The sequence below is a fragment of the Diospyros lotus genome, chromosome 9, assembly GCF_014633365.1.
Source record: "Diospyros lotus cultivar Yz01 chromosome 9, ASM1463336v1, whole genome shotgun sequence".
Classification (NCBI taxonomy): Eukaryota; Viridiplantae; Streptophyta; class Magnoliopsida; order Ericales; family Ebenaceae; genus Diospyros; species Diospyros lotus.
In genome coordinates, this window is record NC_068346.1 from 1,378,649 (window position 1) to 1,406,476 (window position 27,828).

Sequence of the window (27,828 nt, forward strand, 5' to 3'; positions counted from 1 at the left end):
TTAGAAACAAACATAAAATAATTAAAAACGAGCAGAATCAGAAGCAACCAAAATGGGGTAAAGGGATCAAACTCTGCCGTCGTTTAGAGCGTTTGGACTGAAGAGGTGTAGATTGGAGGAGTCAGAGACGAATCGCTGGAACCCTAATTTTCTGTTCAGTAGTTAATTGAAAGAGTGGAAGCTTTTCTCGTTTCATTTACAGACGTCGCCGGAACCCTAATTTTCGCAAAATGGGGAAGAAACAGCATAGCAAAGATCGAATGTTCATCACCAAGACCGAGTGGGCAACCGAGTGGGGCGGCGCCAAGTCCAAAGATGCCCGCACCCCTTTCAAACGCCTCCCTTTCTATTGCTGCGCGTAACTTCTCTCTCTCTCTCTCTCTCTCTCTCTCTCTCTGTATTTATCTATTTTTCCCTTTTCGTTTATGTTTCTGATTTCGAGCTTTGTCTTGCTCGTGTGAATCTGAATGCAGTCTCACATTTACGCCATTCGAAGACGCGGTGTGCACCGAAGATGGCAGCCTTTTCGACGTATTGTAAGTGTGTCTGCAATTCAGTGGCTCCTGTTACGTCTATGGCTTTTTAGTTAATATTCATTTTAGGGGAAATTCGTTGATGGTCCATTGAATATGGAATAGGAACATCATCCCATACATCAGGAAGTACGGCAAACATCCAGTTACAGGAGCTCCACTCAGGCAAGAGGATCTTATACCCCTTGTTTTTCACAAGAATTCTGAAGGTAGTAAATTTTTTTTTTTGGTTTTAATTGCATCTTGTTGAGTGTTTATTCTGCATGGTTGTCCATTAGAAGCTTAGTTGAGATTGGATTTAGTTTTTAAGCAACTTGTAATACATGAGCAATCGAGTGTGTAGGAGACCAACCCATTGAGTGTAGGGTTTGAATGGAAGAAGTGGTAGATGACGCTTAAATTACATTAGAAACTTACAGTGCTTCCTAGATATTTCACCAGAAAGAAAGAATTTCAATAAAGAATTTGGAATTTGTGTGGAATGTGAGAATTTTTAAAACTAAATTGGATTTTGATGGAATAAAACTCTGTAATGTCAGGACTTGTGAAATATTGTGGACATGGTTGTTTTAATTTTTAAATGCAGTTTTGGCTTATTATTTCATGCCATATCCTTACAACAGTGGAGGTCTCTCTCTCTCTCTCTCTGATAATAAGTAAAATTTTGTGCCATGATCTTGTCACAATCATAGCTATTAATATTGTACCAGATTTGTAATTGGCAGTATTGGTATCAGGCGACACCGAGTATCATTTCAGATACATCACTATAATAAATAGGGCTATTAGCACCAAAAAGCCAAACGATTTCGGTTTTGGCAATTTTATCCAATGTTTTCAATTTTGGCAAGAAGAGCCTAATTTCTGAAATTAGTTGCAATTTTAGCCAATGCTGAAATCAATTTTGACTGGTGTGTGGCTTTGCCCAGGTGGCATGCCACTTGGCATTTAATTTATTTTTTAATTTTTTCTTTATTTTTTGAAGAAAAATGCTCTCTAACATACACACCAACATATATATATATATATAACACATAGAGCAACATATATATATATATATACACACACACACACAACAACATATACACACACATTAATATATATATATACACACAAGAAAAGTCCGATCGAAGAAGTTCGATAATGAAGGCCATATAAGTCTGATAATGAGGGCTAGAATAGTCCGATCAGAAAAGTCCGATCGGAGAAGTTTGATAATGAAGGCTGGAAAAGTCCGATTGGAGAAGTCCGATAATGAAGACCATAGAAGTCTGATAATGAAAGCTAGAAAAGTCCGATCGGAAAAGTCTGATTGAAAAAGTCCGATCGGAGAATTCTAATAATGAAGGCCATAGAAGTCTGATAATGAAGGCTGGAAAAGTCCGATCAGAAAAGCCAGATCGGAAAAGTCCGATAGAAGAAGTCCGATAATGAAGAGTGTAGAAGTCTGATAATGAAGCCATAAAAGTCTAATAATGAAGGCTAGAAAAGTCTGATCGGAAAAGCCCAATCGGAGAAATTCGACAATGAAGGGCATAGAAGTCTGATAATGAAGGCTGGAAAAATCCGATCGAAGAATCTGATAATAAAGGCCATAGAAGTCTGATAATGAAAGCTGAAAAAGTCCGATCGGAGAAGTCTGATCGAAAAAGTCCGATAATGAAGGCCATAGAAGTTCGATAATGAAGGCTAGAAAAGTCCGATAATGAAGGCTGTAGAAGTCCGATTAGAGAAGTTCAACCGGAGAATTCCAATTGAATTTCTCTGATGAAGGCCGTCAAACTTCATCATCGATCTCTCTCTTTCACACTCTCTCTCCCTCCGCCAGCGCCGCTGTCACCCCCCACCACTGCTCAATCAGCCGTCTGTCGCCCTACCCGTCGTCAACCACTGTATATATATTGTTGTGTGTATATATATGTTGTTGTGTGTGTGTGTATATATATGTTGTTGTGTGTGTATGTTTATATATATAAATGTTGTTGTGTGTAAACATTTCTGTATGTGTGTATATATATATGTTGTTGTGTGTGTATATAAATATATGTTGTTGTTGTGTGTGTGTGTATATATATGTTTTGTGTATGTGCAGAGAAGAGAAGAAAGAGCATTTTTTTTTTTTAGAAAATAATGAAAAAAAATTAAAAAATAAATTAAATGCCAAGTGGCATGCCACCTGGGCAAAGCCACACGCCGGTCAAAATTAATTTCAACATTGGCTAAAATTGCAACTAATTTTAGAAATTGGGCTCTTCTTGCCAAAATTGAAAGCATTGGATAAAATTGCCAAAACCTGAAAACGATTGGTTTTTTTGTGTTAATAGCCCTAATAAATAATATATATTATATAATATGTGTACAACCATCAATAAGTAAGTTGTTTATGAGGTATTTTTTGAATGGACATAAAATAATAATGGTTGCATTAGCTGCATAAGATAAAAAAAAAAAATATTAGCTGCATAACTGTACCTTCCTGAGGTCCGTAGCTTAATCTTCTTGATTTGAGGTAAGTACTAGCTTATATGATATTGCCCTCACTAGAACCTTTGCGAGGAAAGGAAGGGAAAACAAAATACAAACCCATTCTATTTGCATGTACTTTATCAAAAGAGAAAAAGAAGGAAAAGCTTCTTGGATGGAGGAATTCCGTTTTTCACCACCACTATGCGATTGTGAGAGCAAAAATGCGTACAAATGCCATTTCTTAGTCTCTTCCCCAACCTCTCTCACATCCATGCAAAGATGGCTTGGCTTTCTCTAAGTTGTCTCTCTCAACAGAGGCATGATGGTGTGAAGGCATGAATGGCATTCTGAACAGAACATAGTTAGTAATCTAGACTAAAAAATTCAATGCACCCTTTTGTTGTTTTCATTTTTTTTTTTCAAAAATTCTGAAAAAATTTCACGATTTCTAGACATCAAAACATGCAAGCAGACTGTTGAATCTTGGATCGGTTTCCTCACAAACACTCTCTCACATCCAACCCTCACCCAATAGAAATAGAAACAAAAAGAAATGTAAACAGAGCAAATAACAAGCAATAACAGAAATAAGAACCAAGGTTGTTAAAATCGGGATTTTAAGTGGGATCGACAAAGGGTCCATAAAATCGGATCGTAAAATCGAATCGTAAAATCGTAAGATTTTAGAGATAATTAAAAATACCCTTTAATTTTTGTAAATATATGTTTATAATAATATAATTTTGTAGAAAATGAATTAATATTATTTAATAACTTGATTATTCCTTATTATAATTCAAAAAATGATACTTCCCAAATATAACTCAAAAACTAGCAAGTTGGTATAGGCAATTTAGAGGCAAAATATAGGTAATTTAGAGGTAAAATATAGCTTAAAATTCTTTAGATGATGCTTCCAATGTCTTCTATTAGATTTAGATTGTAATTTTTTCTTGATTTAACATTGATTAAATCAAGTAATATCCCAATTTGGGGTTGGGTGGTCCATTAATTAATTACCTGTTTGTCTTGATTTACTTATGCAATCAATGTTAAATCAAGTAAAAATTATAATTTAAATCAAGTAAATTGGAATTTATGCAATTAATGTTAGATGCTATGTGATATTGGAATTTATGTAATCAATGTTAAATCAAGTTCCAATTTAGAGGCAAAATATAACAATTCATTGCATAAGTTCCAATGTCAGATGTTATGTGACATTGAGACGTTGGAAGCATCCTCTAAATTACAACTTAAATCAATAGAGGTCTTTGAATCGTAAAATCGTTTGGGGATCTCTGAAGCGTAAAATCGTAAAATCGTACATGTAAAATCGAGATTTTATAGGATTTTATCCCAAATTGAATTTTACATGGGATTTGAATCGTTTGGGGGTCTTCGAATCGTAAAATCGTAAAATCGTACGCGTAAAATCGGGATTTTAACAACAATGATAAGAACAAGAAGACTTATCCTAGTTTGGGCATGAATTTGCCCTCCATCCAGACTGCCAGAAGCTGTTGACAGAATCCACTAGAGAAGAATCCAGAATACAACACTCCCTCTCTATTCTTTCTCGCACACACTTAGACTAAGAATCAATAGCCTCTGTCCTGAGAATACAAGGACCGAGCATTTGCTCTCTCTCAATTCTCTAACTCTCATGTGCAAATACAAAAGAATAGAATAAATGCTGAGTACTTCAGCAGAACCTATCTGCCTCTATTTATAAATAATAGAGGCGGTTACAGACCAGAGACTAAAAACAAAATATAAAGAAATAGAAGGACTTCTGGAACTAATTCCAAATATATTAGTTCCATTACATTTTAACTCATTAAAACATAAAATACAATCATATTTCTAACTCTATTTAAAATCCTTTACTGAGGCTTATGCTAACTGATGCAAATCTTAACAATTTTCTCCACCAATTTGCAATAGTTAAGGCTTTAATCTTCAATCTTCCAGGTCCTGCAACTGCTTCACTTCTCTTCTGTCTACTGGCTTCCTTCTAAGCTTGATTGCTTAGCCTTCTTCAAGCTACATTAAGTAGCTTCATGCAGTGCTTCATCTTGGCTGCTGGAACACTTTTAGTGAACATGCTCGCTGTATTTTCCTTTCCTGCTACCTTTTCCAACTTCAGCTCTTTTCTGTCAAGAATTTCCCTGATAAAATGCAACCGAACATCAATATGTTTTGTGTGTTCATGGTAAGCCTGGTTTTTAGCTAGGTGAATGGCGCTTTGGCTATCAAATCTTAGGGTTGTATCTATCTCCCTACCTAGCAATTCTCCTAGAAGCCCTTTCAACTATATAACCTCCTTTATTGCCTCTGCTAAGGCAATATATTCTGCCTCAGTAGTGGATAAAGCTACAACATGTTGTAAACCTACCTTCCGACTCACCATGGCATCCCAAACCTTGAAGACATAGCCTGTGGTTGACCTTCTCCTATCATGATCCGCTGCATAATCTGCATTGGAGTATCCTAGGATCTTAGCTTCTATGTCTTTTCCTACTCCACCATAAACTAAACCAGTACCTAATGATCCTTTTAGATATTTAAACATCCACTTGACAGCTCCCCAATGAGCCTTCCCTGGGTTTGTCATGAATCGACTAACCACACTCATGGCATGGGCAAGATCTGGCCTAGTACAGGCCATGCTGTACATTAAGCTCCCTACTGCACTAGAGTATGGAACATTCCTCATTTCTACCTTATCATCCTCATTTATAGGAGATTGACTTGCTGACAGTTTAAAGTGCTAAGCAAACAAAGTGTCGAGAGCCTTTGTTTCGGCCATACCAAACCTTTGAATTAATTTCCTTAAGTAATTCTCTTGAGACAGTCCTAGGGTTCTTATCTTTTTATCCCTCTTAATTTCAATTCCTAATATCTTCCTTGCTTCTCCTGAATCTTTCTGTGAAGTCATTTGTTTTTTAGATTAGTTTTTGTTCTTAGTATTTCCTTTGGGAAGTTTGTTAGTATATTTTTCCTTTGTAATATGTATTAGTTAGTTTGTTTCCATGTTGTCCGGTAATTGGTTAAATCCGGTCAGGTTAGGGGCAGTTAGTTGTAACTGCCTTGCCCGCCTCTATGCTTTATAAATAAGGGCTGGGAGGGCTCGGTTGTGTGTGAGATCTCAGGATTTTCTTGTAAGGGTTGTGCGGGTGAGCTAGGCCGAGAGATTCTGCATTTCTCTCGGGATTTCTTCTCTTGGTAGTCTAGGGTTTTAGACTAAGGGAAAAGAGAGGGTTTTCCTAGTTCATATAATTGCTGTAAAGTTGTCAAGATAGTGGAGATTTCATGGGCCTAAGGCAGTCTGGATGTAGGTCTCTTTTATGAGACTGAACTAGGATAAAATCTTGTGTCTCTTGTTGTGTTTTATTGTTGTGTTCTATTCCTATTCTTGTTCTTCCTATCGAGTGATTGTGTGTATATTGTTTGGGGGTATAATCAATGAGTCTTGAGGGGTAGTTTGCTGTGAGTGTGTGGCGGTTTTAAGGACTACAATTTGGTATCAGAGCTCCAAGGATCATCTCCAACAACTCTATCAAGATTTTTCAAGATTCTCAAGAAACCAAAATCAGCTTTGGTAGGCGATTATGGCACCCTCATCGGCCACCCGATATGATGTGGAGAAGTTCGACGGCAGCAATGATTTTGGTCTCTGGCGGATCAAAATGGAAGCCCTGCTGTGCAGTCTTGGATTGGAAAAAGCAATCGAACAAGAGGTAACTACCAAGGGAAGCTCTGAAGGTAAGGATCCTAAAACCATATCTTTAGAGGATAAGGAAATTAACAAGAAAGCATTCAGTATGCTTATCTTGAGTCTTGGAGACAAAGTTCTCCGAGAAGTTTCAAAATTAAAAATAGCCACTAAAATCTGGATGAAATTGGAGTCTCTTTATTTAAAGAAGACTTTATCCAGTAGGCTGTATTTGAAGGCCAAATTCTTCACATATAAGATGCAAGAAAATCAGAAGCTTCAAGAGCATCTAGATGAATTCAATAAGCTATGTCTTGACTTAGAGAATATAGGAGTAAACTATGAGGATGAAGACAGAGCCCTAGTTCTTCTTTATTCATTGCCTAAGTCTTATGAAAACTTTGTAGACATTCTTCAACACGGTAGGGACAAGCTATCGTTAGAAGATGTAATAGGAGCCCTAAACTCAAAGGAATTGAGAATAAAAATGGAAGTAAAAACCACCCCTAGTGATGCCCTAACCGTAAGGTCTAGGAGTACCAAAAAGGACTCAAAAGGAAAAAGGGGAAAGTCTAGATCAAGGTCTAGAAATGGAAAGGGCCCTATTAAATGCTACTACTGCCAGGAGGAAGGGCATATCAAGAGATATTGCCCTAAGAGAAAGAAAGACATGGCTGAAAAGAAAACATCCGATGGTGGAGCAAACTTAGTTGACCTTGGGTATGACAGTTCAGAGGCCTTGACTGTCACAGAAATAGCTGGGAATACTAGTTGGGTGATGGATTCGGGCTGTTCATTCCACATGACCCCTAGGAGGCATTGGCTGCAAAACTATAGAGAAATTGATGGGGGTAAGTTCTTGCTGGGCAATGACCATGAGTGCAGGGTCATAGGAGTGGGTGATGTGAGGTTAAGGATGAATGATGGCACGGTTATGACTCTCTCTGCAGTCGGGCATGTGCTTGATCTCAAGAGGAACTTGGTTTCCCTTGGAGAATTAGATAGAAATGGCCTAAAATTCAAAGGAGAGACATGGGCCATATCAGTGGCCAAGGGGTCACTTGTCTGCATGAAAGCTAAACTGCAGAATGAAATTTATATCTTGCAAGCCTCCACCCTAAGTGGTGAGGCTGCAGCAGTAAGTAGCAAATCCCAAGATTTGGCAAAACTGTGGCATCTAAGGATGTCACATATAAGTGAGCAAGGGCTCAAGGAGTTAGCTAAACAAGGGATTTTAGAAAATAACCAAGTCTCAGTTTTGTCCAAATGTGAGTCTTGCATCTATGGAAATGCAGCAAAACTTAGGTTTAACAAGTCTGCCATTCACTCATCTAAGTCTATCTTAGATTATATACACTCGGACCTGTGGGGACTAGCCCAAACCCCAACCCATGGAGGTTCTAGATATTTCCTTTCTATCATAGATGATTATTCTAGAATGTTGTGGGTTTATGTGCTAAAAACTAAAGATCAAACTTATGGTACCTTTAGAAATTGGAAGACAATGGTAGAAGCTCAAATGGGCAAGAAAATTAAAACCATTAGGACAAATAATGGATTGGAATTCTGTAATAAAGAATTCAATGAAATGTGTAAAGAAAATGGCATAATTAGGCACTTAATAGCGCCTGGAAATCCCCAGCAAAACAAGGTGGCTGTGAGAATGAATCGGACAATTTTAGAAAGAGTAAGATGCATGTTATTTCATGCACATTTGCCAAAAAATTTATGGGGGGAAGCAGTATCTACTGCAGCCCATATTCTCAACCGAACCCCATCTAAAGCCATAGATTTGCAAACTCCTTATGAGAAATGGACAGGCCACAAGCCTAGCCTTTCTCACCTTAGGGTATTTGGGTGCTTAGCCTATGCTTATGTGAAGCAAGGCAAGCTTGAACCCAGGGCTAAGAAATGTCTCTTTATAGGTTACCCAACTGGTGTGAAGGGATATAAACTATGGAACCTTGAACAAGAAGGACCTAGGACAATAATCTCAAGGGATGTGACATTTGATGAGTCATCTACTATGAGTCTAAGCAAAAATGAAACCCAGAAGGACCTAGATGGAAAGGAGGACTCTATGAAGATAGATATTCAAGGTATAGAGTCTGAAATAACTGAAATAGAGCCTAAACCAGATCTGGATCAAATCGATCAGGTCCAAGAAGAAGAATAGGATGCTGAAACCTCTCAATATGAGGAAGAAGAGGCCGACAGTGATGTTGATTCTAGCATTGGTGATCAGCCAAACCCAAATAGGTATAGTGTGGCTAGAGATAGGCAGCCTAGAGTCCGCAGGCCACCTCTTAGGTTTGGCTTCTCAGATTTAGTAGCCTATGCTTTATATAGTGCTTCCAAAATTTCTGATGAAGAGCCTCAATCCTATGACCAAGCTATAACATCTGAGGATTCCCAAAAATGGATAGAAGCCATGAAATCAGAAATATCTTCCCTTAAGAAAAACCAAACCTGGGAACTGGTAGAAAAACCAAAAGGGAAAAGGATTGTAAGCTGCAAATGGCTCTATAAAATAAAAGGAGCTGATGAAAACTCTAAGCCTAGATTCAAAGCTAGGCTAGTTGCTAGAGGGTTTACTCAAGTCCAAGGGGTTGATTACAATGAAGTTTTTTCCCTTGTTGTAAGGCATACATCAATAAGGGTTTTGCTGGCCATCACTGCCCAATTAGACTTGAAATTAGAGCAGATGGATGTTACTACAGCTTTCTTTCATGGAGAGCTGGAAGAAAAGATATATATGAACCAACCTAGAGGTTTTGAAGTTAAGGATAAAGGGGAGAAAGTTTGTTTGCTCAAAAAGTCTCTCTATGGGCTCAAACAATCTCCTAGGCAATGGTATCGTCGATTTGATACTGTTATGATAGGCCAAGGATATTCAAGATGTTCCTATGACTGCTGTGTGTATCTTAAGCACATATCTCCTAGCATTTCAATATAGTTACTGTTATATGTGGATGACATGCTTATTGCAAGTCAATCCCATAGAGAAATTCAGCAACTTAAGCAAAAATTAAAGGCTGAATTTGAAATGAAGGAGCTAGGTGAGGCTAGAAAGATTGTAGGGATGGAAATCTCTAGGGATAGACAGCATAGAAAATTTTTCTTATCTCAAAAATCCTATATAGAAAAGCTGCTATCTAGGTTTGGTATGGCTGTTTCAAAACCAGTGAGTGTGCCGTTTGCACCTCATTTCAAATTATCTTCAAATCAGTCCCCTAAAGATGAGGTGGAGAGAAGAGAAATGGAGAAAATTTCATACTCAAATGCTGTTGGCAGCCTGATGTATGGAATGGTGTGTACCCGCCCCGATCTAGCTCATGCAATGAGTGTAGTTAGCCGCTTCATGGCAAACCCAGGTAGATCCCATTGGATGGCTGTAAAATGGATGCTTAGATACCTAAGGGGCTCTAGCAAGAATGTATTGTCCTATGGTGGAGCTAAGATAGGAGAAAAACCTAGTATTTTAGGCTTCTCGGATGCAGATTATGCTGCTGATCTTGATAAACGTAGGTCCACAACTGGTTATGTTTTTAAGTTGTGGAATTCCTCTATTAGTTGGAAGTCTAGCCTCCAACATGTGGTAGCTTTATCCACTACCGAGGCAGAATATATAGCTGTTGCTGATGCAATTAAAGAGGCTATATGGCTTAAGGGGCTAGTGGGAGAGCTTCTAGGTTTAGAGGTTAAAGTCACTTTGATGTGTGATAGTCAAAGTGCTATACATTTATTAAAGAACCTAGGCTCACCATGAGAGGACAAAACACATAGACATTAGGTATCATTTCATTAGGGATATTATTGAAAATAAACTTGTTGATCTAATCAAAGTTGCAAATATATTTACTAAAGCTGTTCCAGTTTCAAAGCTTCAGCAACATATCAAGCAGCTGAATTTTATTCCAGATCAGAATTGAAGATGGAGCAGGAGTGCAGGAAGCTAAAGTGCAGTGAATCTAATTCAAATGGGTGGAGAATTGTGAAGTCATTTGTTTTTTAGATTAGTTTCTGTTCTTAGTATTTCCTTTGGGAAGTCTGTTAGTATATTTTTCATTTGTAATATGTATTAGTTAGTTTGTTTCCAAACTGTCCGGTAATTGGTTAAATCTGGTCAGGTTAGGGGCAGTTAGTTGTAACTGCCTTGCCTGCCTCTATGCTTTATAAATAGGGGCTGGGAGGGCTCGGTTGTGTGTGAGATCTCAGGATTATCTTGTAAGGGTTGTGCGGGTGAGCTAGGCCGAGAGATTCTGCATTTCTCTTGGGATTTCTTCTCTTGGTAGTCTAGGGTTTTAGACTAAGGGAAAAGAGAGGGTTTTCCTAGTTCATATAATTGCTGTAAAGTTTTCAAGATAGTGGAGATTTCATGGGCCTAAGGCAGTCTGGATGTAGGTCTCTTTTATGAGACTGAACCAGGATAAAATCTTGTGTCTCTTGTTGTGTTTTATTGCTGTGTTCTATTCCTATTCTTGTTCTTCCTATCGAGTGATTGTGTGTATATTGTTTGGGGGTATAATTAGTGAGTCTTGAGGGGTAGTTTGCTGTGAGTGTGTGGCGGTTTTAAGGACTACACTTTCATTTCAAATGCTGACTTTAAGTCCAGTTTTAACTGTTGGATTTCCTCCCTTGATTGACTTGCAATCAACATATTGTCAACATACAATAGGAGATGCAAGAATATGTTGTTTGATACTTCTTTAAAATATACACAGGAATCATATGAACTCCTTACAAACCTATGTTCAATCATAAAAGTGTCAAATCTTTTATACCATTGGCATGGGGATTGTTTAAGTCCATATAAGGATTTCCTAAAAAAGCATACTTGCTTTATTTTACCTTTAGATTTGAACCCTTTTGGCTGCTCCAGGAGAATCTTCTCATCTAATTCTCCATGTAAGAAAGCAGTTGTTACATCCATTTGTTCTAAACACAAATCCATGTGAGTTGTCATTGCAAGAAGCATTCTTATTGAGGTGTGCCTTACAATAGGGGAAAAAACCTCATTATAATCAACACCCTCAACCTAAGTAAATCCTCTTGCGACCAGCCTAACTTTATATCTCGGCTTAGAATCACTTCCAACCCTTTCCTTTATTTTATAGAGCCATTTACAGTCCACTATCCTATGCTTCTTAGGTTTGTCAACTAAGGTCCAGGTTTGATTTTTTCTCAAAGAGTTTATCTCTAATTCCATAGCCTCAATCCACTTACTTGAGTCCTTTGAGGCTATTGCTTCCTCATACGTTTGAGGTTCATCACCTACCACCTCAGATGCACTTGTAGGTGCGTAGGAAACTAGGTCTGCAAAACCATATCTCTTAGGGGGTTTTGATTGCCTTTTCTGTCTATCCATAGCAACATTATATCTATGCTGGTTAGGCTCATCTTCTGCATCTGATCCCTCTTTTCTTTCTTCATGAGGGTCAAAGTCTTGGTCGGCTATGGGTTCCTCTAAATCTACTTGATGATCCAAGTCCTAGCTTTGAGAGCCAGATGTTCCTGCACTAGGAGACTCTTCCTACCATCTTATTTCTACATTTTCTATTGATGGCTCATTTGCACCATTATCATTCAGACCCTTAGCTACAAATTTCTCATCAAAGATGACATCCCTTGTAACTAAAATCCTTTGGTTTTCAAGTTCTAGACTCCATAGTTTATACCCTTTTACCCCAGGTGGATATCCTATAAAAATGCATTTTTGAGCCCTAGGTTCTAGCTTTCCTTCGTTTTACATGGGCATATGCTATGCACCCAAATACCCTTAGATGTTTTAGGCTAGGTTTGTGACTTGTCTATTTCTCATAGGGAGTTTTAAATTCCATGGCAGCTGAAGGGGATCTGTTTAGCACATAGGCTGCAGTATTCATTGCTTCTCCCCAAAATGCCTTTGAGAGGTTTGCGTGAAATAACAGACACCTAACTCTCTCTAAGAGAGTCCTATTCATCCTCTCAGCAAGACCATTTTGTCTAGGATTTTCTGGGGCAGTCAAATGCCTTACTATTCCATTCTCTTTACATAGATATGTGAACTCCTTATTGCAAAATTCAAGACCATTATCAGTCCTAATGGTCTTTATCTTCCTCCCCTTTTGATTTTCTATCATGGTTTTCCATGTTTTGAATGCCTCAAAAGTATGCTCTTTTGTTTTCAAAACATAAATCCATACCATTCTAGAGAAATCATCTATTATGGACAAAAAATACCTAGCTTCACCATAAGTAACAGTCTAGGTAGGCCCCCATAAGTCGCTATGGATGTAATCTAGAGGTCCCTTAGATGAGTGTATAGCAATCTTGTTGAATTTTACCTTAGTGGTCTTTCCATAGATACAGGATTCACACTTATCTAAGCCTGCCACTTGGTTTCCTTTTAAAATCCCTTGATTTGCTAATTCTTTAAGGCCAAGCTCACTAATGTGAGCCATCCTAAGGTGCCATAATCTAGAGTTTGTGGCTACCTTATTATCAGCAACTGCTACTTCCCCATCTAATGCATTAGCTTGCAGAATATATATTCCATTCTACTGGCTAGCCTTCATACACACTAGGGATCCTTTTGATACCTTAAGAATATCTCCCTCTCCCTTAAAACTATAGCCAGTTTTAGTTAATGCTCCTAGAGAGATTAAATTCCTTTTTAGCTCCGGGATGTACCTTACCCCTTGAAGGGTCCAATAGGTATTGTCAGGCATTTTAAGCCTTACATCTCCTACTCCTATGACCTTACACTCATGATCATTTCCTAGAAGAACCTTACCCCTATCAGCTTCTTGATAATTTGCAAACTAGTGTCTATTGGGTGTCATGTGGAAGGAACAGCCTGAGTCCAAAATCCACATTTCCTTTACCGAGTTCTGACATACTGTTAATGCATCAGAACTGTCATACCCAAACTCACACACTGAAACTCCACCATCTGAGACATTTTTCTCCTTGGAATCTTTCTTCCTCTTTGGACAATCTCTCTTAAAGTGCCCTTCTTCTTGGCAGTGATAGCACTTAATCGGACCCCTCCCATTTCTTGACTTAGATCTAGATTTATTTTTCCCTTTGAAATCCTTTTTTGTACCCCTAGATCTTGTAGTCAGAGCATCACCACTAGAGGATCTTTCTCCCTGATTATGCCTCAAGTCTTTTGAATTTAGGGCTCCTATTACATTTTTTAAAGATAACTTATCTCTACCATGTTGTAGAATATCAACAAAATGCTCATATGACTGAGGCAAAGAATGTAATAAAACTAATGCCCTATCTTCATCATCATATTTAACATTGATGTTTTCCAGGTCTAGGCATAGTTTATTAAATTCGTCTATGTGTTCTTGCAACTTTTGTTTTTCTTTCATCTTAAATGTGAAGAATTTTGTCTTCAGATATAATTGACTTGACAAGATTTTTGTTAAGTAAAGATTGTCCAATCTCTTCCAGATTTCTAAAGATGTAGTCATTTTAGATACTTCCTTTAAAACCTTATCCCCTAAATTAAGGATGAGAGTATTAAATGCCTTCTCTTCTATGTTTGCTCTCTGTTTTGTCGAGAGGGTTTTAGCACTATCCCCTACTTTTTCTTTATCCCTTGGTTCCTCTCTTAGCGCCTCCTTTAAACCCAGATTTTCGAGGAGGACTTGCATCTTTATTTTCCATAGAGAAAAATCGTTTGAGCTATTAAATTTTTCAATATCATATCTAGATGCGGAATCAGACATAGCCATTTTTGAGGATTTCTAAGACTGTTCTAAGGGTTTTTGGATGAATCTTGAATGTAATTATGTGAAATCCTAAACTCTGATACCAAATTGTTGAATCTTGGATCGGTTTCCTCACAATAATAAACACTCTCTCACACCCAACCCTCACCCGATAGAAATAGAAACATAAAGAAATGTAAACAGAACAAATAACAAGCAATAACAGAAATAAGAACAAGAAAACTTATCCTGGTTCGGGCATGAATTTGCCCTACATCCAGATTGCCAGAAGTTGTTGACAAAATCCACTAGAGAAGAATCCAGAATACAACACTCCCTCTATGTTCTTTCTCACACACACTTAGACTAAGAATCAATAGCCTCTCTCTCGAGAATACAAGGACCGAGCATTTGCTCTCTCTCAATTCTCTAACTTTCGTGTGTGAATACAAAAGAATAGAATGAATGTTGAGTACTTCAATAGAACCTATCCGCCTCTTATTTATAAATAATAGAGGCGGTTATAGACCAGGGACTAAAAACAAAATATAAAGAGATATAAGGACTTCCGGAACTAATTCCAAAGATATTAGTTCCCTTACATTTTAACTCATTAAAACATAAAATACAATCATATTTCTAATTCTATTTAAAATCTTTTACTGAGACTGATGCTAACTGTTGCAAATCTTAACACAGACAACATTTTTTGTTTCGTTTTGAAATAGGGAAAACAAAAGCAGAAAATTGAAAATGAAATTGGTATCAAATGGGCACTAAACAGTTATTTAGGTGACTTCTTTATTTGGCTGAGACCTCAACAACGACATTAGGTTTTATGGTCCTTTGGCTTTTTAGTGAAAGAGGAGACTTGTGAGAGAGAGGATTAGTGGATTACACCTGGAAAAGAAAAAGGAGGTAAGATAATGAGAGAGGGGGGAGGGAGGGAGGTATTTGGTAGTAATGGTGTCATGAATTAAATTGTATTTGGATAGAATGATTTTAATTGGTTTGAAGAATGTAGTGGACATAATAGTTTATATTTATTAGCTGTAGATCCAGTCAATCTACTCTTTTCTTCATTTTTTCTATTGAATCTTCCATTGCCCCAAGCCAATAAAATAAAATTCAGAAGTTCCCTTTTGCAGCACTCTTCTTATAGCAGTATAGAAATGCTTTTTCTTGCTCTGTCACTCTATGGTTGCTACTTTTTTTTTAAATCATATTTTCCAGTTCTTGTGGTTTAAGGCCATACCCACCCTGGGTGTTTTGTTGACATTGATTACAAAACTTTCGTTCAGGTGAGTATCATTGTCCGGTTTTGAATAAAGTATTCACTGAATTCACACACATTGTTGCTGTGAAGACCACAGGAAATGTGTTCTGCTATGAGGTTTGTTTCTGCATTGGTCATTAATATCGCTAGTTTTTCCATGTTTCTCTACATGTTATTTCTATAACTGTCTGCATTTCGTGTATTTATTTTTGGCTCATAGGCAATCAAAGAATTAAATATCAAAACCAAAAATTGGAAGGAACTTCTCACTGATGAACCTTTCAGTAAGGAAGATCTTATAACTATTCAGGTAATTATAACTTTGAGATGCAGTCTCCTTATTGGTTGTTCTGAAAACTTGTATATATATATATATTTTTTTTTTTGCTAAGTGAAAACTTGCATACAATTTGTGATAACAGATTTTCATGACATCAAATTTATGGGTGTTCTCTACAGAATCCTCATGCTCTTGACAGCAAGGTTCTCGTTGAATTTGATCATGTTAAGAATAGTTACAAAATTGATGATGAAGGTGAGATAAAGGCTTTATCAGTACGATATTTCCTTTTACTTCTAATTCTCTGTTTCTTTTTTCTTGTGATCATGACCAATATGCTCTTTCTCTCAATCCAGAAATAGAGAAAATGAAATCAGATCCAACCTATAACATAAATCTTTCTGGGGATATCAAGGAGATGCTGAAGGAACTTGGAACTGAGAAAGCAAAAGAAATTGCGTTGCATGGGGGAGGTGGAGACAAGGCACAAAATGAAAGGGCTGCTGCTCTTACTGCCATATTAGATGCAAGGTCAAGAATCAAAGAGGATAATGGAGAGGCTAAAGCTACACAATCTTACAGTATTGTAGATGCTGCCTCTGCTTCAGTACATGGAAGGAGTGCTGCAGCTGCAAAAGCCACATCAGCTGACAAAACTGCTGCTCGTATTGCTATGCACATGGCTGGTGAAAGGGCCCCAGTAAATGCAAAATTGGTTAGTTTTCCTTAACAATAGATGTTCAGTGAAAGATGGGATTATGTTATTATCACTACTTGTGCCTGGCAATTACCTGGCTTTGCCTCTTAACCTTCAATTAGTATGTTTTCATTCTTAGAGCAACTCCAAGGGAAAGTGCTATCTTAGGTGCCAACCCCATAATTGCCGAAATGGCACCTCGGATTAAAAATTCTCCACTCCAATGGGGGTGGCAAATGGGGTTGCAAAATAGCAACAATTTTCTTGCGGTGCCATTTTTCCAACCTCTGGAGAGAGAAAAGAGAGAAGTGTCATTTCCAATGGTAAAATCCAACGGCTATATTTCAACTTCTATAAATACATATATTACTTGAAACAGGGGTTTTCAGGCGAGGTGAACGACAAAGTGAGAGAGAGAGCCAGAGAGGCAACAAGCGACGGAGGGCCGGAGGGGCGAGCTGGCGAGACTGAGGCGGTGACACCAGCGAGTGACAGAGTGAGAGAATCGAGAGAGGCAACAAGCAAGAGCGAGACGAGCAATTGAGGGGAGAGCCTTGGAGGGTGAGGCGGTGACCGGAGAGGGGGGGCTAGCCATTGAGGGGAAGGAAAATACAAAGAGAGAGAGAGGCGCAGAAGGGGAAGGGGTAGGGGTATATATATATAATTGATTTTAATTTAAAATAAATATTTTTATTTTAGTTAATTGTTAGAATTTAAATGTTTTTATTTCAGTTTTTGTAATTTAATTTGAATTTTCTAGTTTGATTTAATAAAAAATATTAAAATATTAAAATGACACCCCTATTTTGGCACCTGCCATTGGAGCAGATTTATAATTCATGGATGCCATAACACTATTCAAAGTTGCAAATGGGTGATTTAGCACCCCAAAATAGCACTCTCCCTTGGAGTTGCTCTGTGGTTGCATTTGTTTGATTGTCTTTCTTAGTTTCAGGAACAGAATAAGTCCTTTCACTAAGCTAAATTGTTATTGTTTGTACTTTTTCCTTTTCTTTGGAGCAAGTAGCTGAAGACTGTCTATGTAGGAGGAGACATAAACCTACTTTGGATAGTGAGAGATGACATATATTATATGAGATTAGGGGATGTGGTTTTATCGAATGTATCATCAGGAGCAGCTACTTGGCTGCATAAATATGAAAATTTCTGTGTTGTCTTTCAAGTGTTAGTATGCTAGAGTCACCTAGGCTTTGGGCTTAAATGACCTGAATATATTAAATATAGATGTCAAGCTTAAGCAAGAATGTCTGTGCTATTTGCTTAATTATGGGAAGAAGATTGGTGTTATTTTATTATTGACATCACACATCTTGTTGCAGAATTTATCAAGCATAAAATGAAACACAGTTGGATTGTGTTAGGACTCAAATCATGCCATGGATGGTTTAAACACTCACTAGCTGTTTCCTTTGTTCTTTTCTAGGTTAAGAGCAAGTACACCACTGGTGCTGCTTCAAGGTCATTCACTTCAACTTCTTATGATCCTGTTACAAAGAATGAGTTTGAGTATGTTTTAGCTGAGAAAAATCCCAAGAAGAAAGGTTATGTTCAGCTGCATACTACACATGGTGATTTAAATATTGAGCTGCACTGTGATTTAACTCCCAGGACATGTGAGAACTTCATTACCCTTTGCGAACGTGGCTATTACAATGGAGTAGCTTTTCATAGAAACATAAGGTATTGCAATAAACATTTTCTTTTCATTCATTTTCATTAAAAAAAATTTTCCGTGATTTACTATATTTTGAGAATGATGAATTTCTGAATTTCTGTCATCTGTTTTATGTAGGAATTTTATGATTCAAGGTGGTGATCCTACTGGTACTGGGAGAGGAGGCGAATCAATATGGGGAAAACCTTTCAAGGATGAAGTAGACTCCCAGTTGCTTCACTCTGGGAGGGGAGTTGTTAGCATGGCAAACAGTGGGCCCCACACAAATGGTTCACAGTTTTTCATTTTGTACAAGTCTGCAAATCATTTAAACTTCAAGCATACAGTTTTTGGTAAAGTGGTTGGTGGTTTGACTACCCTTTCAGTATTGGAAAAGGTCCCAGTTGATGATGATGACCGGCCAATGGTCAGTTGTAATTTTTACTTCTTTATTAGGGCTATTTGTTTGAATCTAAAGTACATGTCATGCTGCTACTTCTATTTAGGGCTCTCTGGCTTAGTTAATATAGCAGACATACAAAAGCTTGAAATAACTAAGAACACACGCCTGGATTGGTGCAGTGCTGAGATTAATCTCAGAATGCAGGCCTATCCTTTTAGGGAAGAAACTGCACTGCTCTGTGAGCAGTCCATCCTGCACCAAGATTTATTGAAACCAATATTGGGCATTCAGCCTTCAGCTAAGAATATATAATGTATTTCTGGGTCTTCTTCTCTCAGCATCCTTTCATTATCTCCATGATTGTAAGTTGTTAAGAAGTGATCTGGATTCATCATCATCTGTTCAGCATGCATTCGTACACCTTATTCATAACTCAAAAATTGACCTTTTCACAGAGATTTATGTTTATGTTGCCTGCTTTGTGTTTGATATAAAATAAAGAGTGGCACAATTTGGACATGGTAGAGTTGTGCTTGGCATATTTTTTTTTGGCTAAGTATCCACTTTTTAAAATTGAAGTCAAGGACAGTACTTTGTTGAGTGGTTAGGTGTACTCCCGCTAGCATTATATGTCTGTTTGAATTTTGCCCCTTTCCGGTCCTATGATGAATAGGTCACGTCTTTATAGCATATCTGTTTGTGGATTACTTGTGGATGCATATATGTTTATTCTTTACATGTCCATCAACCTATTGTTTGCGCATTTTATCTTCTTTCTGGTTGATTATCTGCGCATTTTGCTACTACATGTAGTATTCCTGCTTATAAAGTTCCTACATTTATCAATGGTATATTAATGTTTGAATAAAACTCTTATGGTTCTTTTGCAGGAAGAAATTAAGATAACTAGTGTAACAATATTCGTCAATCCGTACACAGAACCCGATGAAGAAGAAGAGCAAGGGAAAAATAAAGATGAGAAGAATCCTGAGGATGAAGAAAATGTTAGTTCAGACCCTTCAATTCAGATTAAGATAAACTTTTTGCTTGCTTTTTTTTTTTGTTTCCCCTCTTTCTTTCTTGTACTGAAAGTGAATATCTTCTTGTTCGTTATGATTCAGGACAAGGTTGGCTCATGGTATAGCAATCCAGGAACAGGAGCAACAGAATCTGCAGCCCCAGGTGGTGGTGTTGGAAAGTACTTGAAGGCAAGGATTGCAAAGGCTGATTCTGCTGTGGTTGCTGACCCTGGTCCACAGAGAACCGTAGTAGCAAAGAAAAGGAAATTAGGTGTCCCAGTGGGAGAATTTAAAGATTTTTCGGCCTGGTAAGGTTTTTGATGTTATGTGCCATACTTTGTTGTATGGAGGCTAGCCAGCAGTGTACCATGTGTGTTACAAGTTAGAGAAAAAGAGAATGATGAAGAAAGAGAGATTTGGATTCCTTTAGTAATGAATTGTAAGTGTAGGTTACACAATACAGTACCTCCAATCTAAATCTTTCTAGACTTGCTTTTGATGAAATACAGTTCTTGTTCTTTTATCTTTCAAGGTGTTAAGCTTAATGGTATTTCTACTTCCATAAGTCCAGATCCTCTTTTTATTTGTAATTAATAATTGTAATGATCTGATGCTTTCTAGGTACTTTTAGGACTAGCAGATTGAACTTGAGAGAACATTCTTGTAATTGTCATGGAAGTGGCTGATCTCCTTGCAAGGCACACTATAGCTTGTAACAACTTGATGGCTTCATCCTCCAACTTGAATAGTGGTTCTTAACTATCTTTGAGGTGGAAGGAATGTCCTATAAAGGATCTCTAGAACCATGCCTTACCCCTAGAGGTCTTGATCTTGATGTTCTAGATTCAAGCTAGGACGCCATTTCTTCCTGGAGAATAGACTAGACTAATCATCATTTTGTCATCCCCCACCCTCTCACAAATATTATTGGAGAGCAAAATATTTTACCAGAATTTGTGCTGGCTTTGCTTGATCTATGTTACGTGAAGTCTTAAATATTTGAAGCCAGATGACATTTGAGATTTTTTGAGCAGTGGTAGGGGACATCTTCATTATATCAGTTGTGAATGCACTAACTGTGTTAGTAATTGAGTTTATCATTTCATGCAGAAACGTTAACTGAGTTCATCATGCTGTAGCGTTCTTGGTCCTGACGATTAGATGAATCAAACATTCAAGCAATCCACATGAAAGTTTTTTAGTTGTGTACGTTATATACATGCTAATCAACAGTTTAACAATAACCTGCTTCCCATCTTATTCTTACATCAATGAGTTGCAATTTCTCTAGCTATGGGGCTTTTCTCCTGTACTATTTAGTAGCTCTAAACGCCTTCATTTCATTCCACGCCTGAGTAGAAAACTAATGCTTGCAGAATGCAGATCTGCCATCAGATAAAATTCCAGAACTTGATGCCATCAACTTCTTCTTGATTTATGGTCCTTTCTGTAGATTTTAGAGTTATAATGTCCAAGCTGCATTCTAATTTCCAGCACCCAAAAATTTACCTGTTACAACTAAAGGCCAAACTCAATTCCCCAAAGTTAGGTTTATCTCAGGGTTGACTATGGACTCAATGTTATTGACTAGGCATTTGATGTATAAATCTCATGGTTGATTCTGGACATGAACAAGGTTATTGACTAGAGATTTGCTGATTTGGTGTACAAGACTTGGCTCATACTTGGCAGTGTGAACCCCATCAATGTGACACTAGGCAGATTAGAAGCATACTCCTTTTGCAGATTCTATATTTGTATTCTAGATGATGTACAATATAACTGAAATATCCCCTTCCGTTGAGTAAAATGACAAAGCAGAATTGATGTAGTCAATCCTATGCTATAGTTTTGAGGTTCTCAAGGGCTTGTCATGACTACTTTCTGAGCTGTTTTGCATCAAGATATATAGTCAAAGAATTTTACTTTCCTGCCAATGGCATGACTTCGTCATGTATAATGGTTTGGGTTTATGCCTTATCTAGCAAGTACCTTAAATCAAGCATGGTCCTTCCTTTATGAATTCGTGTATCTTGAATGTGCTATGTATTCTCCAAGAATTAGTATCTTTTGATGTTGGTCATTGCCTTCCAGTCTCCCCCAAAAAGTAGAGGACCTTAATATAGGATTTTGTGAATGTTGGGCACTTGTTCTCTTAATTGGAATGCTAATTAATTACTCAACAGCTTGCATATTCTTCCATTCTCTGCTACTTATATTCTAGATGATGGTCTCCCCGAAACACAGTTTTTCTTTCCTACAAGGTTAGTCATTTATGTCTCTAAATCTTATTGATCTTTATCCTTTGATTGCGCGAAAATAAATGGGTTTCCTTCCAGTTTTGCAATGCAGTTTGTATTATTCTCTTATATTCAAGTACAGGTTTGTTTTCTCTCTCTTTCTAATGGACGGCACTGAGCGCAGATCTATACAAGATTTAGTTGGTTAATTATTTGTCTGTCTGATGTCCTAACTGGGTCTAACTGACATCATTTGATGCTTACTCCTTTGTTTACCCTCTGTTTGGAAAGCATGAAAATTCTCTAGTAGTTGATTGTCTGATACAAACCTAAAGCAAATTATATTTGGTACCTTTTTCTATTTCTTGTCTCAATCCATCTCCCACAGCCAATCTTGGATTCTTTAGTATCGTTCATATTGTTGCAGTTAATTTGGACTGATTCATTCATCATTATTGTCAATTTAACCCAGCAGGGTTTGTTCCACTCTTCAAAAAGGGCAACCCATAGGGCAGAAACTCCTCACTAAAGTAGGGAAGGATTATATATGTACGTATATTTTTAAAAAAAAAAAAATTTAAAGAAGCCATCTTCATAATTCGAACTCGTCTTTTTAATCACACAACAATTTTATTGTTTTTATTAAGACTTGGTCTCTATTCTGTCGTTGTAGACTAGCATGTTTATATAGTTAAAGAGTCCGTTTAGCTTAGTTGAAAATATAGCAACTTATAAGATTTAAGAGCTTATTTGCTAATTAGATAAATAACTTATTTTAGTTAGTGAGGATAATTTGGACCTCTATTCAGTCAATATTAGCTGATTTTAGGGTAATTTGTAAGCTAATTTAAAATAAGTTAACACGGGATTAGCTTACCAATAAACTATTGAAAGAGTTTATAAGCTAAGTAATTTATAAACTCTTCATGATTAGTCAAACAAATAGAAGAACCGACATACTCCTTTTGAGCAAAACACCCACTTAATTGTCCTTTCGTCCCCATCAATGTCTCCCATATAAATCTGTTTGCCTTTAAAGCTAGTTGGAGTTGGACGGATGAATGGATCAACAATAATCTTTTGATAGTGCTCATTGGGGAAGCATCACTTTCATTTTCTTACGAGAAGTTGCTTCGGAATCGGAGAGTGGGAAATGTGATGGAAACGTACTAAAAAAGTAGTTGTGTTTGGTAATGCCTCTCAACATCAACAATAGCAGACCAAAACAGCTGCTCCAATAAGGGATCTATAGGTTAAGAATGGTGGGCTCCACAGCCTGAACTTAATTTCTTTTTATATTTGTATTGTTAGCAATAATTTGTAGTTGTTTAATGCCATATCATTTGAAATCTTATCTTAGTGTTCAAGCTATAGCTACTAATGTGATTATGCATGTAACATTAAGAATTCTAACCTAAGTTTGAGTTACAACAAACTCTTTTTTACTAATGTCTCAGCTTCTTCATCACACATTAGTTTCTCATAATTTTTTGGCCCACCTCATAGTGGTGTTACGCTGGCTGACAATTTTTTATATCAAAAAAGTGTTAAAGAGTGGTACTTCTGAGTTTATAATTATAGGGTTAATTAATATATAACAAATTTTCTTGAGTAAAGTAGTCATTGTCAAAGGGTTAGAAATATCCACCGTCATATCTTGTGAAAATAAAAATATTATTATTGTCATTATCACATCATTTTAATTTTATTATTATTTGTAAAAGCGCAACCATTCCTTTCTAATTAGAATGAAGCTAAACCCAGCAAGCGTCACGGCACAAGTGGCCAAGTCTCCCTCCAGTTAGATTGACAAAACCTTTGTATCTTATGGTGAAGGCAAAGATTAAGTAATAGAGAAGGGTCCTACAAATCCATAAAACATCCCTTAATTTAAAGCCTAATTAGTCATTGTCTCGAAGACTTTTAGGTGCCCAACTAATTAACACCACTGATTTAGGAAGCATTTTAGATTAGTTAAATGCAGTTTCTTTTGTTTTTGGGGCTCCTGAATTGGAAAAGAAAAGAATAATTTGATTGAGATATAATTCTTGGGAATTGAAGAAGCAGAAGCAGCAGCGAGCCAGCAGCAGGTGCCTGTCTCTTTGAGAGACAGTGCGGGCTTTGTTTTGTTGGGTTGACTGGAATGGTCAGTGCCCTCTCTCTCTCTCTCTCTCTCTCTCTCTCTCTCTGGTCAGCATTCATATTTCAAGCTGTTTGGAATTGAATGCAAATGCTCTCTACCTAATTCCCAGTGGTGAATAAAGGACAAAGAGCCACAAACATGGAACTTTCCCCAATGATTAATCATAAAAACCTTGAATACCCAACACACCCCCTTTGACATTCCTCTTGAGACAATATTTAAACAAATTGGGTGGTACATATCTGGTAAATAGAGTTAGTTTTTGAAATGATGGAATTTATTAATGCCATCTATTATAACCTTCGGAGGTGATTTATGATTATGATACTTTTATTATAATTAAATTATCCATATGATATGTGAGGCATGATTAAAATGATTTAATTATCTAAAAAAATAAAATTAATAACTAGATAGATATTCTTGTGTGGAAAATAATTAAAATCAAACAAGTACTAAACAAAAGAGTTAGGTGATTATGAAAAATTAGATAAGAGAATTTTAGGTATCATGTACCCATAAAATGATGCGAGCTATAAATATAGAAATAAATGACAAGTTAAAAATCATATATATCCATCTAATGAAATTAAATTTAATATGTTCTTGTTCTTTTTATCTCTTAGGATTCATAAAATATGTCACACTTGGACGAATTTTATAGTATACTATCAAACACACTTTCTTTCCTTTATTTGGATTCGAGATTTGACAAAGAAAAAAAAAATATGTTCAATATTATATTAAAGTGATGAGTAGATTACTAAATCTATAAAGTGTAAACAATATTTTTGTGTAGATATCATATTAAAAGCTGAAAATAAAGCCATCTTTATTTGATATACATATATATATGTATGTATATAAACCTTTAACTAATCTTAAGAATTAAAATAATTTAGAATGAATTTCAGTTAATTAAGCAAGATCTTTCTACATATCCAACATACATTTTGATAGATCGGCCCGAATCTTTAAAAACCAACCAAAATCAAAGGGACGATGGGTCTTTTGCTGCATAAAGTGAGTTGTAAAGGGGGGGCTCTCCTAGATAAATGACCTATGTGCCGATGCCATGGTGGTGTGTCCATAATTGGACCCAAAAAGAAAAAGGGGAAACAAAAATTGTCCATAAAGCATGATAGGCGTTTGGATGAGAGGAAAAGTGAAAGAGCTAGCATGCCCTAGAAATTGGAGAAGAGTGGGCACACACTTTTGGTTAATATATTGGAGAGGAACGTATGGGTTTTTGAACTAAGCATAGAAAAGGAAACAAAAGTAGAGGAATTTTGGCAGAGATTGGAGAAGGATTAGGAGGCAAGCCTTGTGAATGGGTTGGTGCGTTTTATGATGATCATCATGCACGCCGGCAGGCAGCTTTTCTGACCCCTTTCCTTCTCTTTCCCGGAAAATAAATAAATATCAAAAAAGAAAATTCTAACCCCCACCCACCCAAAAAACAAACACCTATTTTCAGCCGTTCCTTGCTGAATTTAAAAAGACAGCTTCAAAGAAGAGCCAAGAAAAGAAATCCCCCCCCCCCCACTGTTCATCAATTCTCTTCGGTTCCACCGAAAGGAAAAGTTCGATTTATGCTCGCTTAGATTCCTTTCTCTCCTTCCCAATTCAGTAGTACTCTTGTTGGTCTATCAACCCAGGCTGTGAGCTGCAGATTCATTCATGGAGAGGGTTTGTTTTTCTTGAGGTGGGTTTCGTTTTAAATGGATACTTTGTTCAGACTAGTCAGTCTCCAATCTGATCGGTCCTTCAACTCCAGCCGAACTTCCAGCAGCTCCAGGTCGTCCCGGCAAAACCCTAACCACAACGAGGAAGACGAAGAATGCTTCGTTTTCATGGATGAAGAAGACTTCTCTTCTTCTTCCTCCAAGCACTACTACCCTAATTACCAGCATCACCAATACCAACCTTCCCCCACTACCACCACCACCACTACCAACACGAGCACTCCGCCGCCGCCGCCGCATCATGGTTTCGAGTCGGCCGAATTCTCCTTTTCTCCGGCCCGGGACTTGAGCCTCGAGTTCTCTTCCTCCCTCTCCGGCACCTGGGCTTCCGATATTCTTCTCGAGACGGCCCGAGCGATCGCCGATAAGAACAGTTCCAGGGTTCAACAGCTGATGTGGATGCTCAACGAGCTGAACTCGCCGTACGGCGACACCGATCAGAAGCTCGCTTCTTACTTCCTCCAGGCTTTGTTCAGCCGGATGACGGACTCCGGCGAGCGCTGTTACCGGAGTTTGGTCTCCGCTTCGGAGAAGACTTGCTCTTTCGAGTCAACGAGAAGAATGGTTCTGAAATTTCAGGAAGTTAGCCCTTGGACCACTTTTGGCCATGTCGCTTGCAATGGTGCAATCATGGATGCTTTCGAAGGAGAGGGAAAGCTTCATATCGTCGATATCAGCAACACGTATTGCACGCAGTGGCCGACGTTGCTCGAGGCTCTGGCGACGCGCACCGACGAGACGCCGCACCTCCGGATCACCGCCGTGGTGGCTGCAACCGCCACGGCAGCGCAAAAGGTAAAGCCACGTCCCTTCAAAATGTTTCAGTACTGTTTGAAGAATTGATATAAACGATACGTCACATTTCTTTAAATGGTCACATCTAAATTGCTGATCTTCGATCAGACCGGTGCGTATTAAAAATCGTGTCTTTTGAATCAGGTGATGAAGGAGATTGGAACTAGAATGGAGAAGTTTGCTCGCTTGATGGGCGTTCCATTCAAATTCAACGTGGTTCATCACCACGGAAGCGATCTTTCCAATTTGAACGTGGAGGAATTGGGAATCCAGGACGACGAGGCTCTGGCCGTGAATTGCGTCGGCGCTTTGCACTCTGTCGCGGCCGTCGGCGGGCGCCGGAGCACAGTGATCTCGATGTTCCGGAGCTTGCAGCCGAGGGTGGTGACTGTGGTAGAGGAAGAGGCCAATCTAGACGTCGGCGTGGACGGACACGAATTCGTGAAGGGTTTCGAAGAGTGCTTGAGATGGTTTAGGGTTTACTTCGAGGCGCTGGAGGAGAGCTTCCCGAGGGCGAGCAACGAACGCCTGATTCTGGAAAGGGCGGCGGGGCGGGCGGTGGTGGACCTGGTGGCGTGCCCACAGTCGGAGTCCAGGGAGCGGCGTGAGACGGCTGCGGGGTGGTCGCGGCGGCTGCATGGGGCCGGATTCAGCCCCGTTTCGTTCAGCGACGAAGTGTGCGACGACGTGCGGGCTCTGTTGAGGCGGTACAAGGAGGGGTGGGCAATGGCACAGTGCCCGGATTCCGCCGGAATATTCTTGTCTTGGAAGGAGCAGCCGGTGGTTTGGGCCAGTGCGTGGAAGCCGTCTTGATCGTGACCGCCACAAACGGTGGTGGGTCACACGTGTGTGGGTTTTTTTTTTGTCACGTGCGTGACTGTGTAGTTAGTTTGCTTGGTGGGTTGAAGGGCAAGATGATGAGCGCAATGGAATTAAAGAGCAACACTTGACTGCTTTTTCATTTTATTGGATGAATGAATGAATGAATCAACAGATAATGAAGTTAAATATTCGTATTAACATTAATCATAGTTTTAATTTTTTATTAATTTTTTCGACACTTTCTATAACGAATTCTTATTTGTCTCGCTAATAATTTTCATTAAACAATAACATGTGTTTTATATATCGA

General features: G+C 38.1%; 2 protein-coding genes across 3 annotated transcripts; both read left to right on the forward strand.

Annotated features, from left to right (window-relative positions):
* The first annotated feature begins 66 nt into the window (after positions 1 to 66).
* On the forward strand, positions 67 to 20,297 carry LOC127810081 (peptidyl-prolyl cis-trans isomerase CYP65). 2 transcript variants are annotated; one of them, XM_052349323.1, is made up of 12 exons: positions 67 to 358; positions 474 to 536; positions 639 to 742; positions 15,725 to 15,816; positions 15,920 to 16,009; positions 16,159 to 16,234; positions 16,336 to 16,694; positions 18,121 to 18,155; positions 18,306 to 18,377; positions 18,490 to 18,778; positions 19,645 to 19,758; positions 19,876 to 20,297. In XM_052349323.1, exons 1-12 carry the CDS (start codon positions 231 to 233, stop codon positions 20,083 to 20,085), a joined length of 1,632 nt encoding a protein of 543 aa, XP_052205283.1. In that variant the 5' UTR covers positions 67 to 230; the 3' UTR covers positions 20,086 to 20,297. The 2 variants fall into 2 exon arrangements, with proteins under 2 accessions (XP_052205283.1, XP_052205281.1); XM_052349321.1 differs by having other exon boundaries at positions 69 to 358; positions 18,121 to 18,377.
* Positions 20,298 to 25,400: 5,103 nt separating this feature from the next.
* Positions 25,401 to 27,718, forward strand: LOC127810676 (protein SHORT-ROOT-like). The gene is made up of 2 exons (XM_052350268.1): positions 25,401 to 26,696; positions 26,841 to 27,718. The coding sequence occupies exons 1-2, from the start codon at positions 25,878 to 25,880 to the stop codon at positions 27,507 to 27,509; spliced, it is 1,488 nt and encodes a 495-aa protein (XP_052206228.1). The 5' UTR covers positions 25,401 to 25,877; the 3' UTR covers positions 27,510 to 27,718.
* Positions 27,719 to 27,828: the final 110 nt, after the last annotated feature.

Excerpts from the sequence above, each read along its gene's own strand:
- LOC127810081 (XM_052349321.1), top strand. The coding sequence starts at position 231 with ATGGGGAAGAAACAGCATAGCAAAGATCGAATGTTCATCACCAAGACC. Across the intron at positions 15,817-15,919 it reads GAAATGTGTTCTGCTATGAG|GCAATCAAAGAATTAAATAT; the intron begins GTTTGTTTCTGC and ends TTTGGCTCATAG. Across the intron at positions 16,010-16,158 it reads AAGATCTTATAACTATTCAG|AATCCTCATGCTCTTGACAG; the intron begins GTAATTATAACT and ends TGTTCTCTACAG.
- LOC127810676 (XM_052350268.1), top strand. The coding sequence starts at position 25,878 with ATGGATACTTTGTTCAGACTAGTCAGTCTCCAATCTGATCGGTCCTTC. Across the intron at positions 26,697-26,840 it reads CCGCCACGGCAGCGCAAAAG|GTGATGAAGGAGATTGGAAC; the intron begins GTAAAGCCACGT and ends CTTTTGAATCAG.